The 19628-nt window shown below is 41.0% G+C and overlaps 1 protein-coding gene across 2 annotated transcripts in view; it reads left to right on the top strand.

The window, feature by feature from the left end:
• The first annotated feature begins 1386 nt into the window (after window positions 1–1386).
• loxl2b (lysyl oxidase-like 2b) overlaps window positions 1387–19628 on the top strand; it is a 35421-nt gene continuing 17179 nt past the window's right edge. The window contains exons 1-3 of one of the 2 annotated variants that reach the window (XM_010902834.4): window positions 1387–1580; window positions 4187–4555; window positions 4959–5134. In XM_010902834.4, coding sequence (XP_010901136.1) covers window positions 1565–1580; window positions 4187–4555; window positions 4959–5134 — 561 coding nt within the window. In that variant the 5' untranslated portion in view covers window positions 1387–1564. The remainder of the gene's footprint in view (window positions 1581–4186; window positions 4556–4958; window positions 5135–19628) is intronic. The other variant, XM_010902833.4, reaches the window with a different exon arrangement.

The raw sequence follows: 19628 nt of genomic DNA, 5'->3' as shown, positions 1-19628 counted from the left end.
ACTGTAAAACATCAATTAAACGCAAGCGTCATATCGTCGCCTGTCTTTTTATTAGCTGTGAATCAGCACACATTTCAGCAAATGGACACCTGTTTTAAATAAATGCAGATCGATCTTTGGTGAGTACTGTTGAGTTTGCACAGAGGATGATCAAGGACATTAATATCAAAAACTGCTGTAAGCCCAGTGGTTGGAGAATTGGGCTGGTAACTGAAAGTTTGCCGGTTTGAATACCAAAACCAGCTTTGAGTTCTTAAAACTGATGTGTCCTTGAGCAAGGCGTTTAGCCGTAATTGCTACTTGTAAGTCGCTTTGGATAAAGGCATTATCCAAATGACGAAAATGTAAAAGATGTTTTATGAGATGTGTCATTTGATATGGTCCTCTCAATTAGGGAAGAGTTTCAAAACATTAGGTCCTTTATAGTCCAGTGAATGCAGGTGGTATTATTCTACAATAAAAATGTAAGGATGGGGCCATTGTGTGGCATGGTGATCGAAGACACTGCCTTTCAGTGCAGCTGCCCTCATTGCTTCCAGATCTTTGAATCCTTGTTGCAGCATACCAACAGTGCCAGAGTGCCTGTACAGGGTGTGGAAACTGACTAAGCACTGCCTGGAGTGGATATTGGAGAAAGCTGCCTTGTCTTGTAATACTCCAGTGAGACCTTGGGGTAGGTCTGGCTCAAACCTGGTTGTTGACCAGGGATGGTGCTCTCCAGTGTGTATGTCGTTTTGGGCAAGCAGTGTGTTAGGCAGAATATCTTGCCGAGATGTGTGGAGGACTGTTTGGAACCTACTGTTGAGTTTAATTGACGTAACATCTTTACATTCCTTCAGAATATTTCCACGGCGTTGGTGTGCTGCTAAACACAACTTTGCTTCCTCCACCATACGATTATCCCACCAGGGGTGCGAAATAGGGATCCTCTACTTCACAACATACACGACCACACTCAGTCTTGTAAGGGTTTAACCTGCAAAGGGCACAATTTGAATGGTGTTATTAGCTACATTACAGTCAGCGCAAACAAGCCTGCCTCAATAGATATGCAGTGAAGCAAATGAACGACCAGGTTATTATTTAGAAGGTTCTAATATCCTTTGCATGTGGTGGCAGAGTCAGAATAAATTGTTGTCGTACGTAATGTGTGGATATTGGACCATAACTTTCTGTTGACATACATTGATAATGATTCGTTTTTTGGGGGGCTCTAGGCGCGGAAGTGACCTATGTGGCACACAAGCAAAAGGTTCAACTGCAACCTGGCTGTTAATATCACGTTGCTGTCCTACGATGCTGTAATTTCTCCAGTGTCGCTCTGAATCCCCAGGAATCCCGTGTATTTCACTTTCAGCGCACAGGCCACGGGTGAGGTCATTTCATCAGTGGGCGGAACTGGGCAGTTCCACAACTTGGTCGGAAGCCGCAATGAAATTGCTAAGGGACTAAAACTTTAGCGGAGAAAACCATCCGAGAGGCACGTAGCCATTTTTGCGGAGGGAAAAGACAAATTTGAAACTTGTACATCATCGGGCAGTCATCTATGCATCAGTAGGATCTTATGAAGACCGTCTGTGGTGAGAGCTTTTTGTTTCATTGTTAAAGAGGTTATAACTCAAAGTGGGCTTTTGAAAGAATATTGAAGCATATCAGTGGAAAAATATTTGATATTTGTTAGTGCTCATTAAATTAAGCAAATTTGGCTACGTATAAGTATGCCACGTATAACCAAAACCACTCTGATGTTATGATGAGGATTATATATGCTTGTTTTTTGTTTAACTGACGGATTCTGTATTTTCCGAGTATTTGCACTCTAGATGGTATTGTCTGTACTGAGAATTCAGGCTGATATCGGAGTTTTGCTAGTTGTGAATTTGTGGGGTTTATAAGTTGTGGGTGCCATGTGTGCACAACATTTTCAGCTGTACGGTTATAATGCAGTTTTGAGATGAGATAAAAAAAAATCGTAATGACATGTCCCAGTGGTTTACGGGCTTGATTATAGTTCTTGTCCTGGAAAGAACAGGGATTATTTTCAAGTTGGTTTGGTAACACTTTCTATGAGCTGCCTGTATAAAATGCATTAGAGAGTCGTCTGTCACAATCCCTTCGAGAATTAGGATATTAGCTCTACAAAGACCAACTCTTTACTCGGACCTGACCTGTTGACCCTGCAACCTCCCCCTTAAGACCCTGTTGACCTGGGCCAGAATCGGTGGACATGAGATGACTAGCTTGTGGAAACGTGAAAAAACATGTGCCCCATTCCTCAATGTGTTAGTGTGTCTTTAATGGTCTTTGTTATTTCATATTTTGGACTTGTAGGGGGTTTATGGATGCTGCCCTGTTGACCTTCTTGGTCTGGATCTTGACACATTACTTTGATTGACTGGCTGTTGCTAGGAGACTTGTTTGATTCAGCCAACCATTTAAGGGAGTGGAGTCGGACCATCTTATAAGATGGTCTTTCTCATTATGACATCTTATGCAGTATTCTGTCAACTAGCTAGTTAACCCTGTCAATATCACACTTCACTTTTTGCTGTGGCTGGGAGCCCCTATTTTCCTGCATGCCCTGCCCTGATTTTTGTGCCTCACAAGAAAGTGCCTTGCCAAATTATTTACATAACAGCCTATGTTCAATGCAAAGTTATTTGACGTACAAACTCGAATAGATTAATACATTTTTCCAACTGTATATGCCACGTTACACTGAGGACAAATAGAAAGATACTGGAAAATTAAAAAAATCCGGCATTCGATGCCAGACGTAAAGTACATAACCTATGATTTTAATAGTTTGAAGAAATTGGTTTACGTAATTTGTATTATTATATAGTTCGGTCCTTGTGAAATGTTGCTGCAGTCTTGAAAATAATGATACTGCTTATATAAAATTTCAAGCGAAGGTGAATCTCTGTGAAGGCAGGTTGACTAGTTGCTAGAGCATCTTACCAGTAACCCAAAGGTTTAGAATCCCTGAGCTGGCAAAGTGAGAACTTACAAAGCCACTTAACCCCACTTCCTCTCTGGGAGCGCTCATCCAGGAATTTTCCAGCACCTATCCAATTTCCAGGGTATGGCAAATCACAGTTGTGTGCAAACTGACAATTTTTTTTTTTCTCTTTCATTAATGCAATGACACCATGACTTGATTGCAACAGGAAAAACATCATAATATTGAGAGAAAAAAAATATATATATTATATTGTACAATGTAATCTTACATCCGACCCTACCTGGAGGCTTTTTCAAGCTACTGTTCATCCCCTTCTTCTTGTTGCTTGCTCTTTGGGCTTTTAGGCTCAGTGTTTAAGCACTTTGTGACAATTGCTGATGTAAAAGGGGCTTTATACAATGCATTTTATTGATTTCACAAATGTTCATCGTGACCAGATTCTTGAGCGTTCACCAAATTTTGCATTCTTTTTTGGCGCCACCACAATAGATTTGAAATCAAACAACCGAGAAACAATTGAAGTACAGACATTCAGTTTTAATTCAAGGGGTTGAACAAAAATCGCCGTTGCAGAATATTCCACTTTTTTGCCTTAAAAACTCTGATTCTCCAAAATAATTTCACATTTTGATTTGTTAGACCAGAGTACTGTTTTCCACAGTCCCAACTTTTACAATAAATAAATCTGTTGCCAGTTGACTTAATTAGCATTACACAGCTTTTCCAGTCTTTTGTTGCCTCTGTCCTAACTTTTTTGAAATGTGTTGCTGGCATCAAATTCAAAGTGGGCAATTTTTTTTCAAGAAACAATAACATGTCTCTGTTTCAACATTTGACATGTTGTCTTTGTACTATTTTCTATTGAATATAGGGTTTAAATGATTTGCACATCATTGCATTCTGTTTTTATTTACATTTTACACAGCGTCCCAACTTTTTTTGGAAACAGGGTTGTCCAATACAAAGATTACATGGGTGATTTAAAATTGTTAGACAAAAAACACAAAAACAGATGGTCACGAAAAGGTTTTTACAGTAATGAATGCATGGGTAACATTATCTGCCCTCTGCTTTGATCCTGAAAACCAAACCCCCATTCCTTGTCTGTGTGAAAAACAATATGACAAAGTAGCCCATGGAATTTTAAATGGCTGATGTTATTTTCCTACTCCCTTTCTGCCCTGCCACAAATAACCTCTGCTGTCTTCATTGTTTTGACAGACACCACCATGCTGGCTGTCAGATTACTCCCCTGCTGTTTCACCATCCTGTTGGGCCTGTTAGAGCTCTGCAAGGCCCAGTACGAACACCAAGGCTACCCACAAGGCTATCCACAGGGCTACCCAGAGCCTGAGCAGGAGCAGTACTCTGCCCCAGTGCTGCCAGCTGACACCCCGAGGATACAGCTGCGTTTGGCGGGCGACAAGCGCAAGCACAACGAGGGTCGCGTGGAGGTTTTCTATAATGGCGAGTGGGGCACAGTCTGTGACGATGACTTCTCCATACACTCTGCCCAGGTGGTGTGCAGAGAGTTGGGCTACCTGGAGGCTGTGTCCTGGTCTCCCTCCTCAAAATATGGAAAAGGAGAGGGTGAGATTTTTGTTATTACACTCCAACACATTATGTATATGTGCATTGATAGGGAAAAGTTATTTTCCTATGAGATTGTTTTTATTAGCCGTGAAGCTTTTACAGTGCATTTGTGTGTTAGTGGATTTCTATTTATTCAGACTTGTATTTCACTAAAAGGTTGCCATTTTCATGAATAAATTACAGATTTATTGTGTTACTGTTTATTTAAACAAAATAAAAAATACATTATAGGGATAACGTAGTTTGAGTGAAATCTCCACAGGAGATTTGCTGTCAGTGTTCACTTTTCCAAAGTTGCTTAGAAGTTTGGTCTTGCTAACTATAACTGGGCAGGTGAAAGAGCTTTCCTATATCTATCTTGTTGATGTATCCACAATGTGCTGAAAATGCTGTTTTTCAGGGCGCATCTGGTTTGACAATGTCCAGTGCACTGGGAAAGAGAAGACCCTGGCACTGTGCACATCTAACGGAATCGGTGTGTCTGACTGCAAACACACGGAGGACGTGGGCGTGGTGTGCAGCGACAAAAGGATCCCAGGATTCAAATTTATCAACACCATAGCCAATAATATGGAGGTAAACACTGCTTACTTATGAATCCTATTGCAGACAGGCAATTGTGTCCAGGTAACGTCCTCAAACACACTTAGGTTTTTGTGCTTTGGGTGAAAATGCTCATTTTTTTGCTGGATTGGGCTAGAACATTTGATTCTTGACTCACTGTGAGAGAAGGCCTTCAAAGCTGATCTTTTTGTTTTTTATCTTTCCTCTGGCGAGTGCAGACTTACATTTTGACAGCAAGTTGTGCCGTAAAAAAGAGTTATAAGACAAGCCAAAACCGCAGTTTTAGCCTGATGATGATTAACTGACTAGCACAGCTGAGATTTATTTTTTTGAGAAAGTATCTCTGGTGTGTTGTAACCATAACTGTCAGTGTTATCCTGCTTGGCTTGTAGCCCTTCACACTCACAGCCTATCATCCTCATTACAGATTGGAATTAACATACTGCTCTGGAAAAAATTAAGAGACCAATGCACCTTTTTCTTTCCTTTCCAAAACAGTCGAAAAGGAAGGTTTTGTGTGAGGAACAGAAGAGTTAAAATTAAGAGACCAAATTGCAAATTGAACACTCCAATTTTCCTCACTCAAAACTTTCCTTTTCAACTTTTTTGGAAAGGAACGAAAAAGGTGCAGTGGTCTCTTAATCTTTTCCGGAGCTGTATATGGTAACTTTATAAAGGCCTGAATTGGAATGCATATGCTGGAAAGCAGGATTCAATTTAGGGTATGACGTAACAGCTCAGCCAGAAAATGAGCAAATATCCAATAGTTAACGTTTCCAGGGGGAAATGGAAATAGATGAGATCCATTTCCTGGGGACTCCGCAGAGAGTGGTTTCAACTTTCAACTGACTGCCTTCAAATGAGTGTACCACAGTCAAGAAGGTGACCCCATGTCATCAATTTCATTGTGAAATGATACCAAGAGAATGCAGAGAGGGGTCAAAATGTTCTGAAAGACAATACTTTTATTTTAATAAATACAGCTTTGATGAATGTGAACACACCCTAGCTGAACGTTCAGGAAGTACTTCGGTTAGCTTTTAAGAAAAGTGATTATACACAGTTTACTAATTTGTGTCAGAAACCAATGCTATTCAGCCCTGCAATGGGATTAAGGCAAAAACCCACCATTTCACTTCCTCTGATGTGGGGTAGAAACAAGGTACAGACTGTAATGCTCCAGAGAGCAGCTCTGTGGAAGTCTGGATGTCTGGGGTTTGCCCTCAGATGTTTTTGATGTCTCCATCTGGGATTTTCTCTGAGAGAAACTGACTCAGCTTTTCCATTCCGTAGGAGGCAAGCTCTGTAAAATACGTCCAGGCAAATGGCACCTTATTCCTTATGTAGTGCAAAACTTCTAACCAGTGCTCACAGGGATCTCATCAAGATAGTGCACTTAGTGAAGAAGGGAATATAACCGTTTAGCGGCAATGTGTGGGCATCAGAGACTTGAGAGATGACCACGACAATCCTGTCTTCCCCATTGAATGTATCCTACATTTACTTAAGTATTACTTACAAAGAAAATAAATGTTCTTAAGCGCAGTGCTATTATATCATTTCTTGAACAGTTGCTTAGATTACATTTAGATTTAGACCTAGGTCTCTTTCACAAATAAGCCCTGTATTACAACATTAAAAACACTAGACAATTGACAATAACAATCATTTATATAGATGTTAGAGCTACCGATTGCTGAATTAAGTTGGAAGTGTTTTTTGAATTCCTTTCCGCTTGCAATGCAGGTATTGTTAATGAATTTGGATAGTGCTAATAATGCTAATTACAGGCTGGGACAGAGGTGAATAATGGCTTGTTGTACCTTGACTCCATGTGCCTTCACCCTAATATGAATCTATTACAAACTATACCTTTAATGCAGTCTACATCCTTATCTGGAAATAGTCATCTGATGGTGTTGTCTCAGTGTGTCACCCAATTTACCGTGGGTCTGGTCAACCAGATAATACAACTTTGAAACGTATCCTTAAGTTTCTTATGTTAAATTTTAGGTAGAATTGTTTAGTCTAATCTTTGTAAGATTATCAGTTAACTACAAACATTTGGTATCCTTACAAGGATTTTATGTGATCTGTGTAATCTATCATAATGTGGTGCTTTTGGGGACCGATTATCACAAGTGTCTAAATATCTCTGGCCCTCTGTGTGGCCTGTTCAAACGTGAAATACAGTGCTAAAAATATTAAGGGAACATGTCATCATCACAGTATAACACCAAGTCAGTTAAACTTCAGGGATATCAATCTGTCCAGTTAGGTTGCATAAGCGATTGTGAATCAATGTCACTTGTTTTGGTGCAAATGAAAGTGACAACAGTTGCACTGGAGAGGCAACAGCAAGACAACCCCCAAAATTGGAAGGGTTTTGCAGGTGGTGGCCACATACAATTGCTCTCCTTATCCTTCCTGACTGATTCTTGTCTAGTTTTGCATTTTGCTAGTGTCCGCATTAGGCGGTACCTGCAGCCCATTCCGGTTCCACAGGTAATCCAGCTCCTTCAAGATGGCACAACCATACATGCCGTCGCAAGAAGCTTTGATGTGTCTCCCAGTACAGTCTTGAACATTGCGGAGATACCAGGAGAATGGCCGTTACATGAGGAGAGCTAGACAGGGTCATAGAAGGGCATCAACCCAGCAGCAGGGCCGGTATCTGCTCCTTTGTGTGAGGAGGAACAGGAGGAGCACTGCCAGGACCCTACAAAATGACCTCCAGCGGACTACTGGTGTCCGTGTTTCTGACCAAAGTGTCAGAAACCGATTCCATGAGGGGAGCGTGAAGGCTCGACGTCCTCTAGTGGGACCTGTGCTCCAAGCCCAACACCGTGCAGCTCGATTGGCAATCGCCAGTGAACACCAGAATTGGCAGGTCCACCATTGGTGCCCCGTTCTATTCACAGATGAGAGCAGGTTCACACAGAGCACATGTGACAGACGTGAAAGTGACGCCGTGGTGAACGTTATCCTGCCTGCAATATCATCCAGCATGAGCAGTCTGGCGGTAGGTCAGTGATGGTCTGGGGAGGCATATCTTTGGAGGGTCGCACAGACCTCCACGTTCTAGCCAACAGTACCCTGACTGCTGTTAGATGCGGGGATTAAATCCTCAGACCGTACGCTGGTGCAGTGCACCCTGGGTTCCTCCTGGTGCAGGACAATGCCCGGCATCATGTGGCCAGGGTGTGTAGACAGTTCCTGGATGACGAAGACATTGACTGGCCCTCACGTTCCCCAGACCTGAATCTAATTGAGAACCTCTGGGATGTTATGTATTGGTGCATCCAAAGCCGCCAAGTAGCGGCACAGACTGTCTAGGAGCTCGTAGCCCTGATCCAGGTCTGGGAGCAGATCCCCCAGGACACCATCCGCCATCTCATCAGGAGCATGCCCAGATGTTGTCGGGAGTGCTTACAGGCCATACACACTACAGAGTCACATTATCAGTTGCTGTGAAGATATTTACGCAAGTTAGAACAGCCTTTGATTACAATGGTTTACTTTGATTTACGGTGTGAGTTTGAATCCAGCCCTCAATCGGTTGATGATTTTGGTTTTCACTGACTGTTGTTACTTCATTTTGTTCTCAACGAATTACACAATGTACAGTAAAGATTTTGGTCTTTAATATACTTCATCGAGACCCCAATTAATTTTTGGAGCAGTGTATATGATGTCTATACAGTGTGGGAAAACATTATTTGATCCCCTGCTGATTTTGTGTGTTTGCCCACTGACAAAGAAATGATCAGTCTATAAGTTTATTTGAACAGTGAGAGACAGAATAACAAAAAAGAATCCAGAGCAACGCATGTCAAAATATGTTATACATTTATTTGCATTTTAATGAGTGAAATAAGTATTTGACCCCTCTGCAAAACATGACTTAGTACTTGGTGGCAAAACCCTTGTCGGCAATCACAGAGGTCAGACGTTTCTTGTAGTTGGCCACTAGGTTTGCACACATCTCAGGAGGGATTTTGCCCCACTCCTCTTTGCAAGTCATTAAGGTTTCAAGGCTGACATTTGGCAATGCTGAACCTTCAGCTTCCTCTTCAGAATTTCTATGGGATTAAGGTCTGGAGACTGCCTAGGTGACTCCAGGACCTTAATGTGCTTCTTCTTGAGCCACTCCTTTGTTGCCTTGGCCGTGTGTTCTGGGTCATTGTCATGCTGGAATTCCCATCCACGACCCATTTTCAGTGCCCTGGCTGAGGGGAGGAGGTTCTTACCCAAGATTTGAAGGTACATGGCCCGCATCCATTGTCCCTTTGTTTCGGTGAAGTTGTCCTGTCCCCTTAGCAGAAAAACACCCCCAAAGCATAATGTTTCCACCTCCATGTTCATGGCGAGTTGAGTTGATGCCAAAGAGCATCTGACCACAACACTTTCACTCAGTTCTCCTCTGAATCATTCAGGTGTTCATTGGCAAACTTCAGATGGGCCTGTACATGTGCTTACTTAAGCAGGGGGACCTTGCAGGATCAAATACTTATTTCACTAATTAAAATGCAAATCAATGTATACAATTTTTTCTTGTTTTTTTTTTAAAGTAAATGTTATTGTTATTGTTTGTGCTAAAACCCTCATATTACACTCATACTATATGTGACTTTCAGTAATATTGGTCAATTATTCTTGGGCTGCGCACTGATTTTAGAACTTAGAGACACTGTTGTCCTTTCATTGAAGATGCGAAGACATATGCAGTAAGAACAAAAGCTGGTTGAGTTGATGCCAAAGAGCATCTGACCACAACACTTTCACTCAGTTCTCCTCTGAATCATTCAGGAGTTCATTGGCAAACTTCAGATGGGCCTGTACATGTGCTTACTTGAGCAGGGGGACTTTGCAGGATCAAATACTTATTTCACTAATTAAAATGCAAATCAATGTATACAATTTTTTCTTGTTTTTTTTTTAAAGTAAATGTTATTGTTATTGTTTGTGCTAAAACCCTCATATTACACTCATACTATATGTGACTTTCAGTAATATTGGTCAATTATTCTTGGGCTGCGCACTGATTTTAGAACTTAGAGACACTGTTGTCCTTTCATTGAAGATGCGAAGACATATGCAGTAAGAACAAAAGCTGGCCCGTTAGCTACAAAAGCATCAACACCTTTTTTAAAGGAATTAGTTGAGAGAGATGAAACCTAAAACTTGCATGCGTGTCTCACCAAACTTTCACTTCTTATGATATTTTTTGACAGATTAATCTGTGAACACCTTTGTTTGTATCAATGTTGAAATAATAGCTTCAACATAGTAATAAGAGCTCAAAGCTCAGATTTGCAGTAAACTCTGGAAAAATACCAATAGCATGTGATGCTCAATTACTTTATTTCTCTGGGAGCATATGGGTATTTATATATCAATATATATCATATGGGTATTTATAGGTTGTTGTAATGGCATTATGACTCTCAGTCAACTGAACGATTAAAAAGAGTATAGGGAATTCAGTGCTTCTCCGAGACGTTACTGCTAGTTTTTAATTGCTGACAAGACATTTGTCAGCAATTTGTGTAAATCTTTATGAAATACTGTGTGGGAAATATTGTAAAACTTTGAAAGTGCTTTAAAACACCAAAACTTCTTCTGAACTGTCACCAATTTAATGGAGATTAAACCTTAATTTTCCTGGTGTCAATTTCTGCTCTCACAGAAACAGGGTATCCTTTATTCTGTTATATGTAACACTTTCTGTGCATCACAACACTTTGGTTTACATTTAAACACCAGATTCCAGAGTGGGTGCACGACTTTTCATGGGTTGATTTGACCAGAGGTGTCAAACCAGTTCCATGGAGGGCCGAGTGTTTGCAGGTTTTCGCCCTCAACTTGTACTTGATTGATTGATTAATTAGGTCACTAATTTGGTTCATTTCTACCCTCACCTGGTTGTTTAGGCCTGAACTGGGAACCAGTTTATAGGAAAAACGAAAAACCTGCAGACACTCGGCCCTCCGTGGAACCGGTTTGACCCCCCCTGACCTAGACAATCATTATGTTTTGAGTTCATTTATATTTATCATTTATATATTTATTTTCATAGAGGTCGTCAGGTTCTTTCCAGGAGAATCTAAGATTTTTCTGTTTTTCTTAGTCTTATTCCAGTGTTAGGAAATACTCCTGGCCCCCTCTAAACGTTTTAGGAATGTACCTCTATAGCCTTTCCGTTTTTACTGTGGAGGTGGGTGTAGATGATTTAGAGGTGAGGTTTGTTTGGATATCTGACCCGTGATCACGCACATTCTGATCCAACCAGATTCAACATTGAACATGTGTTTATGAAAAGTCATTTTTGGCTATGCACATTTCCTAGCTGGCTAACCAGCAAGCCGCATTTATCAATGCAGACCTTATGTAAACCCCAATGTGTTCAGTGGCACAACAAATTAAAACAGAAATATCTGAGATATATTTATGTCCGTCCTCTGCATCCATCGAGGAACAGATATCATACAGTGGACTTCTAGAAGAAAAACAGATTGGTCCAAGTTTATTCCTGGTTTTTTAAATGCTTGGCCTCAATTCAACATCAACACTTTAAACATCCCTGGCATCATCATTTAGGTTATTGAATGAGGCGACATTAAATAATGATAGGTGTAATGGGTGGGGGGGGGTTCAATTATTTATATAATAAAATAACTTGAACTGAACTAAACCTTTAATATACCTCCATTAGTATTTGCTTCTTGAGTTTGGAGGAATCTCGATTCATGCTGTGACATGAGCTGGAGTTGGGTAGCTGGGAGGCTAGGGGGAGACAGGGGTACTGTGCCAAACCAGTTACAATCTCATCTATGTGAGTTGAGATTTCATATTTTTTCCCCTTTTAGTTGTCTCTTTCTCTCTTCTTGTGTCTGCCCATTTTTCAGTTTTACACATACACAAACACACAAACCAGTGTGTACAAAGAAACTGTTTCTCCGAAAGCAATAGTTTAAGGCCATCTTCCTCTTAGATTCTCCCCTCAGGCTTAAGGTTAAAACCTCTGCTTTCCCCTCAGTACATCTGTCATTATTATAGGCATCTGTGAAGTGCCATGTCAAGCCTAATAGGAATGTTTGCATGAACTTGACTGATGGGTAGAAAACTTGATTTGAATTTCTGAGTGAATTTAAACAATTTAATGAACTTCTCACTTATGTAATAGTTTGTTCTCTGGCCATGTAACAGTAAAGTTCACACTCTGGGGCACTGCCATTCAACTAAATGGAATAGGCTGTTTACCCTCTTAAAATACCATTCTAAAATTTCATGGGGCAGACGTGGTTTTTACAGTTGCTGTGTGAGTTTGGGACATTGTGGTCTTTCTTTGAGCCAAAGAAGTATAACAATAGTTTTTCAGGATTTGTAATTGGGTTTTTTTAATCATCTGTTTCCACTTTTTCAACAAAGGCCCCTTTTTGGCTTCTAAGAAGCAGGAACAAGTGAAACAGACGTGATGTACATGGCATGCACAGACACACTATAAACACTGTTTCAGGAAAGAGATAATCATCCATTTGTGTTGTGGCTCTGAGAATAATAAAGTCAGCATAGCACATGATCTCGAAATATGCAGCAAACTCAGAGAGGGAGTGGTCACTCGCTGGGAAACATTTTGTCAACAAACAACTTAGCAAACCTTTGCCCAAGACGTCAATTTAGCAATATACTGTTGCAATGTTCTAAACAAATGTTTGGTTCAGTTATACACAGTATTCATATTTTATTAACAGTCACCCTCAAAATTATTGCCAACCTTGATAAAGATGAGCAGAAATGTAAGTAAACCACACTGTTAAAGAGCTATACTTTATCTTAAATAACTTCGACATGAATAAAACATTAATTCAATTGCATTTTTTTTTTTATTTGTAATATATTTTTTCTCAAGATGATAGGTGTTCAAATTATTGGCACCGGCAAGGATTCTTATAATTAAAATCTAAATTAAGTTTGGGTTAACATTCTTCTTTAAGTGCATGGTCAAGTATTATGTCCTTCCAGGTTTTCCTGTTTCTCTGGGGTATGAAAGTGAGAGAAAACACATGTGAAATCCATTTGCGATCCCTCACCATGAGAAAAAAGGTTTTTTGATTGTTGACCATCATCATTGTTGACCATAAATCAGGCAATGCGTAAAGAAACAATTTATTACTTTTGACAAGGCATACATCTCCAAGCTCCAACAGACACTATATAAAATGCACCAAGTGATGCTTGCTAGGCCAGAGGACTAGAAGCCTAGACAAATACTGTAGAATTTTTTCTAAAACTTTTCCATGAAGAGCAGAAAAGGACCAGAGAAACATTCTAATATTTAATTGTTAACAAACCACAGACCAAATCAGAAATGATAACATTAATTAGAGCTGTTTGGACCAGTCAGCATTCTCAGAGAGGGGTCACAGGCTATGTGTGAAGTTCTGTGGTGGAGCAGAACAGATGACAAAATTCCAAAGGTCATTAGAAGAAGCATTTGCCTGCTGTAGTTTAGAGTTCACAGTTACAAGTTATCGCAGGGGTCAAACCAACATGAATGCAGTAGTCTTATTTTGAAACACCAGTCATTTTGTTACTGCCACAGAGTTGACAGAAAACACACAAGTTAGGGATGGGTCTTCTCTGTCAATTTGTAACCTAGTTTCAATGGGATCTTTGGTGATTTCTGCTACAATTAAATCTGGTTTAGGGTTTCTATTGGAACCATATGTTGCAGGCTTCATTGGTGTTGTTACTGCTGGCATTAATAGTATGTTCTGGTGGAGGCTGGAGGTCACATTCTGGCCTGAGATTATGAGTTCCGTGTTCATTAAAGTCCACAAACAAATGTATACCATTTTAAAAAGCTGTAATTTCATAAAGAGTAATTTATGGAATTGGTAATTGCAGTCTGTAAATACAGAGGAGTAACAACTAATGCTTGTTACAAATGTCGAATTTTCATATTTTACTTACTTTTTCACAGATGTTTCTCCCCAAATGTGTGATATCCAGTTTGTTGAAGCACACCCTGTGTAGATGTACGCACCGTGGAGAACACATTATCTGGTCTTCTACAGGGATTTTGTTCTGTGGCACCCAAAAAAGACACAAAGAGTTGCCAGAAAATCATATTTGGGTACTAATCCCACAAACCTGGGCCGTGCTGGTCAATTTCGGCATCTATTAAATGAATGGATGCAGAGAAATGCTAAAACAACTGTCAGTTAAATGTATTAGTCTGTGGTGTGGCTAAAGGCATGGCATTTTGACAACTTTTGATCAACTAGCTTACAATAGCTGTGAAAATGTCATTTTAGATTTATTTTTTACATTATAAAAATTCAATTTCAACAACCCATTGGTTGTTTTCTCTCTTGAACAGAAGATGAGGGAGCTGTGTTACATTTTAGAAACCAGAAACTGAAGGTGCTTCTTTTCCATTTGCTAATAGAAGCTGATATCCCAGCCTCTATTGAAATAAATGACTTACTACCAGCTACATGTATCGTAGTTCTCGCAGGGTAGCTGTGTTCCTACAATAAACTGTGATATTCAGAATTCTGCATTTGTCTTCTTGGTTCCAGCTCGTTTTAATATTTATATTTCAGTTATTTCTCAAGCATTACTCCATTTGGATGGGAAATCTTTAAATGCCCTGTATAATAAACCTCACCCAAAGAAATGTGACTGTTAGCCCCTGTGGGAAAATGTTTGCTTTCCAACTGGAGCTTGGCCAGTTCTTTGTTTTGATGTGTAAGATATCTCTAAATCATTGGAGGACAAAGAAAATGAGTTGACTTATGTTAATTTGTTTACAATAATTAATATTTCGATAATTCCCAGTAATATGGAGCAATCCATAAAATGCTAAGTTAACAATGTTCACCATCAGTGTTCATTATGTATCTGGGACTGTGTGGACTAGATGTGTGTAGATGTATGTCAGTGTGTGTGCCGAGTGAGATGAGACCATGCATATCAATGATGCACGAGCAACAGTGGGTTTTGTGTGGGAATCCGTAAAGGCGCTTTATGGTGCTGATAAACAGTAAACTTATTTTGAGCCTTTTTGTCCTGGATATGATGCCCCTGAACCGTCTCTGACTGCTAGATGATTGCAGCGCTATAAGCCCCAAAAAGTGACACTCCGGTGGTGGGCTGGTTGTCTTCATCACTCTCTAAAGAGCCATATGATTACGACCGTTACAGTTGTCATACGAGGCACTGATGCGGCATATGTGTTTTTCCTCTGTAGTGTGCCTGTGGACGTTTGAGGTGGTCCTCAGGGACATGCCAGATGCTGTTATCTGCCTGATAATGTAGAGCATCTGTTAGGGGGTTTTTACCACAGTGTCGGTATGGTAGTACAATGTTAGAGCTTTGCACATTTAGAAACAATCATTTTAGCCTCTGTAGAGACCATGCTTTCTCTTTTGTCTCCTGAAGTCCATGATTCCCTCCTTTCTTTTTAATGTTGAGGGAGTTGTTTGTCATGCATCTCTGTCTATGGTTGTATGTAGTGGGCTGTGGGTTATCAGGAATGCCACGAGGGTCAGCGCATTGTAGGTGAGATTACCTTCCCTCTGCATCTGGGTCTGTCGGGAAGTCAAAGATCCAGTTGCACAGGGCTGAGTTCAGACACAGGTCTCTTAGTTCCCTTTTAAGCTGTGAATCACTATGGTTTAGATGTCATTTTCATATAAGTGTTACTGCTGTCCATGCGGGTGGGGATAGAGGGTAGGTCCAATGGGTCATTTCTGGGGTTTTTGGAGCGCTATGTGAAATGCGTTGGGTGGCTGGTGTTCTGGTGGAGGTGGTCTGGTCCGACACTAGCATCTCAAGCACTTAATGACCAGAGTGAAAATGGTCTGGGTTCTGACAATGTTGAGGTGATTTTAAAACAGGTGGGGACAACCGACAGAAGAGGTTGAATATGATTGTGAACACTACAGCCATCTGGCGATGGCCTGAGGACGTAGGTAGGAATGCCATAAGGCAGCAACTATTACGAGGGTTGACATGTTTGAAAGTCCTACTCACATTTTCCACAGATACTGTGAGCGCACTGCAGGGGCTTTAACTGGTGGCAGTGTTTGGTTTTCTTTTAAACGAGCAAAGGTGTTGAGCTAGTTTTGGTGTGATGCTTCAGTGTCCCTGATCCAGCTAGATTTCCCTTTCTATTCAGTTTTTGTCTAAAGACCCTGACACATTCCTTTCATCTCTGACCCATTAATTTATACTCACTATTTAGATTAGATTCAACTTTTTAGGTTGTTGTCAGCGCACCATGCAGCCAGGTATATTACCTTTTCCCTGTAGGCTGACTCATCATTGTCACTGATCAGGCCTACCACCGCGGTGTCGTCTGCGAACTTGAGGTGAACTTGAGGGGTCTGTTGGTTAGGAATTCCAAAATGAGAGGAACTGAGATCCCCAGGTTATGGAGTTTGTTGACCAGCTTAGAGGGGTTGTACATTTATGAATGGGCCAGAACTAGTCTTTCAAAGCACTTCATGATCGTGGGGGTGAGTGCGACAGGTCTGAAGTCATTCAGGCTAGACGCGGTCGACTGCTTCGACTCTGGCACAATGGTTGTGGTCAAGCACGTTGGGACAACCGCCTGGGCCAGTGACATGTTGAAATTGTCAGTAAAGACCTCGGCCAGCTGCCCAGCACATGCTCTGAGCACACGCCCAGGGACGCCATCAGGACCAGCAGCCTTTCGTGCATTCACCCTGTTCAGTGCAGACGACACTTCTGTGGTGGATAGTGTGGAGGGAGGACATCTGGGGGGTGCTCAGCTCTAATGGCTGGCTATTTGTTGACCCTGTCGAAGCGTGCATAGAACCTGTGAAGCAGACATTGTGCATAGAACTCATGGTGAAGGAGACGTCGTTGGCTGTGGGGGTAGGGTTCTTTGGCCGGTAGTCTGTGATGGCTCTTTGATTGCTTTGTAAAGTTCATGACTGCTTTGTTTGAGTGATTTTGTCTCCTGTTGCCTTTCAGTTTTGCAAAGATGTTGCCATTAACCTGCATTTTCTGATTTGGATACAGTCTTAGATTCGATTCGATTCAACTTTGTCATTGAACAAGTACAAGAACAGTACAATGAAATACAGTAAGCATCTAACCAGAAGTGCAAAACAGAAGAGGGCAGAACATTTACAAGTATTTACAAGTAATAAGTATGTATATATTGCAAGTGGAATGTATAGATGTGCAATGAAGGCAAATGCAGTACAAATGGCAATACTAAATGTGCAATTAAGACAAATGGTGGAGGGCCAAAAATGTGCAAGTATTAAGTATAGTCGATGTTAATAGTGGGATAATATTTGTTTGGGTACAAATGGCAATTCTAAATGGCATTCTCGATGTGCAGTCAAAGCAAATTGAAGTAAAAAGGTAGCATGTGCAACTGAGATGCAGAGACAGCAGCAATGAGATCCCGAGACAGACATGCATATATTTGTAACGGTAAAAATGCAAGTACAATGGCAGTTCTAAACAGACCTGCATATTATGATAATCACACCATGGTTTCCTTTTTTAACTTCTTATTCCTATTGCAGTATTTCTCTTCCTGTCTGCACGTTACACATAATACTAATAGAAACATACATAAAAACTAGACTGTTATGTTGGTTAGGAGCCAGAAACAGTGAGGTCATTTAAGGAGGCATCATCTTGGTTCTGAATAAATAATTGTCAGTATGGGGTCCTATGTAGCTCACTTGGTAGAACCAGTGCTTAGAGCAGTGTTTCTCAACCCTGCTCCTGGACACCCCCCTGCCCTGCATATTTTAGATCTAGCACTGCCCTAACATACCTGATGTAGCTTATGATCATTTGAATCAGGTATATCAGAGCAGGGAGAGATCTAAAGCATGTAGGGCAGGGGGGCAGGGTTGAGAAACACTGGCTTAGAGGGTTGTGGGCTCAATTGATGCTGGGGACCAGTGCAGAAATAATAGGAATATATACACTCACCTAAAGGATTATTAGGAACACCTGTTGGCAGTGGCTTCAATGCATTTAGGGGTGTGGTCCTGGTCAAGACAATCTCCTGAACACGGGCTGGTCTAAGTATTTCACAATCTGCTCAGTTACTGGGATTTTCACGCACAACCATTTCTAGGGTTGTAGCCCATCCTTGAGGCGGATGGGCTACAACAGCAGAAGACCCCACCGGGTACTACTCATCTCCACTACAAATAGGAAAAAGAGGCTACAATTTGCACGAGCTCACCAAAATTGGACAGTTGAAGACTGGAAGAATGTTGCCTGGTCTGATGAGTCTCGATTTCTGTTGAGACTTTCAGATGGTAGAGTCAAAATTTGGCGTAAACAGAATGAGAACATGGATCCATCATGCCTTGTTACCACTGTGCAGGCTGGTGGTGGTGGTGTAATGGTGTGGGGGATGTTTTCTTGGCACACTTTAGGCCCCTTAGTGCCAATTGGGCATCGTTTAAATGCCATGGCCTACCTGAGCATTGTTTCTGACCATGTCCATCCCTTTATGACCACCATGTACCCATTCTCTGATGGCTACTTCCAGCAGGATAATGGACCATGTCACAAAGCTCGAATCATTTCAAATTGGTTTCTTGAACATGACAATGAGTTCACTGTACTGAAATGGCCCCCACAGTCACCAGATCTCAACCCAATAGAGCATTTTTGGGATGTGGTGGAACAGAAGCTTCGTGCCCTGGATGTGCATCCCACAAATCTCCATCAACTGCAAGATGCTATCCTATCAATATGGGCCAACATATCTAAAGAATGCTTTCATTCTTGTTGAATCAATGCCACGTAGAATTAAGGCAGTTCTGAAGGCGAAAGGGGGTCAAACACAGTATTAGTATGGTGTTCCTAATAATCATTTAGGTGAACTAACTGCTGTAAGTCAGTCTGGATAAGAGCATCTGCTAAGTAACTTAAATGTATGCAGCCATAATCGATGACCTAATTAGGTTCATAGCAACAATGACATACTTAACAATGTTCCATTAACATAGTCTAGGAAGGTATTCGTTTACCACTAGTACCTATGACTCCTTCTGGAGTCGTCTCAGAGTGATTCAAGACTTAGTAGGGACAGACGTAGGTCTCAACTTCCTGTCCTCCGCTTCTTTCTCTAAATCCTCAGAAAGATGCATCCGACTAATGGTTTTTCCATCTGTAGCACCTTCCTGTGCAGCCAATTTTTTGGAAATCCCTTCCTCAGAGTGCAAAGAAACAAGCCACATGTTAGAAAAATGTCACTGGCTGCTGCTGTTTTCTGCTGTGCTCTCTATCACACACTGCCGCAATCTTGAGGCATTTTTCTGTTGCTAGTAGAACCAGGCACAGAGGCACGTGCAGTCCTGAAATTTAAACAGGAAATCAGTCATTTAGAGGTTTTGGATGACCTCTTACAAGGAGGCAAGTGGGCGGTTGTGAGACGTTTGAGCCAGTTTCCTCGTTTAGATCTAAACTAAATGAATGATATTTTGTT

This window comes from Esox lucius, chromosome 13 (assembly GCF_011004845.1).
Source record: "Esox lucius isolate fEsoLuc1 chromosome 13, fEsoLuc1.pri, whole genome shotgun sequence".
In the NCBI taxonomy this organism is placed as follows: Eukaryota; Metazoa; Chordata; class Actinopteri; order Esociformes; family Esocidae; genus Esox; species Esox lucius.
This window is presented reverse-complemented; position numbering and strand designations above follow the sequence as displayed.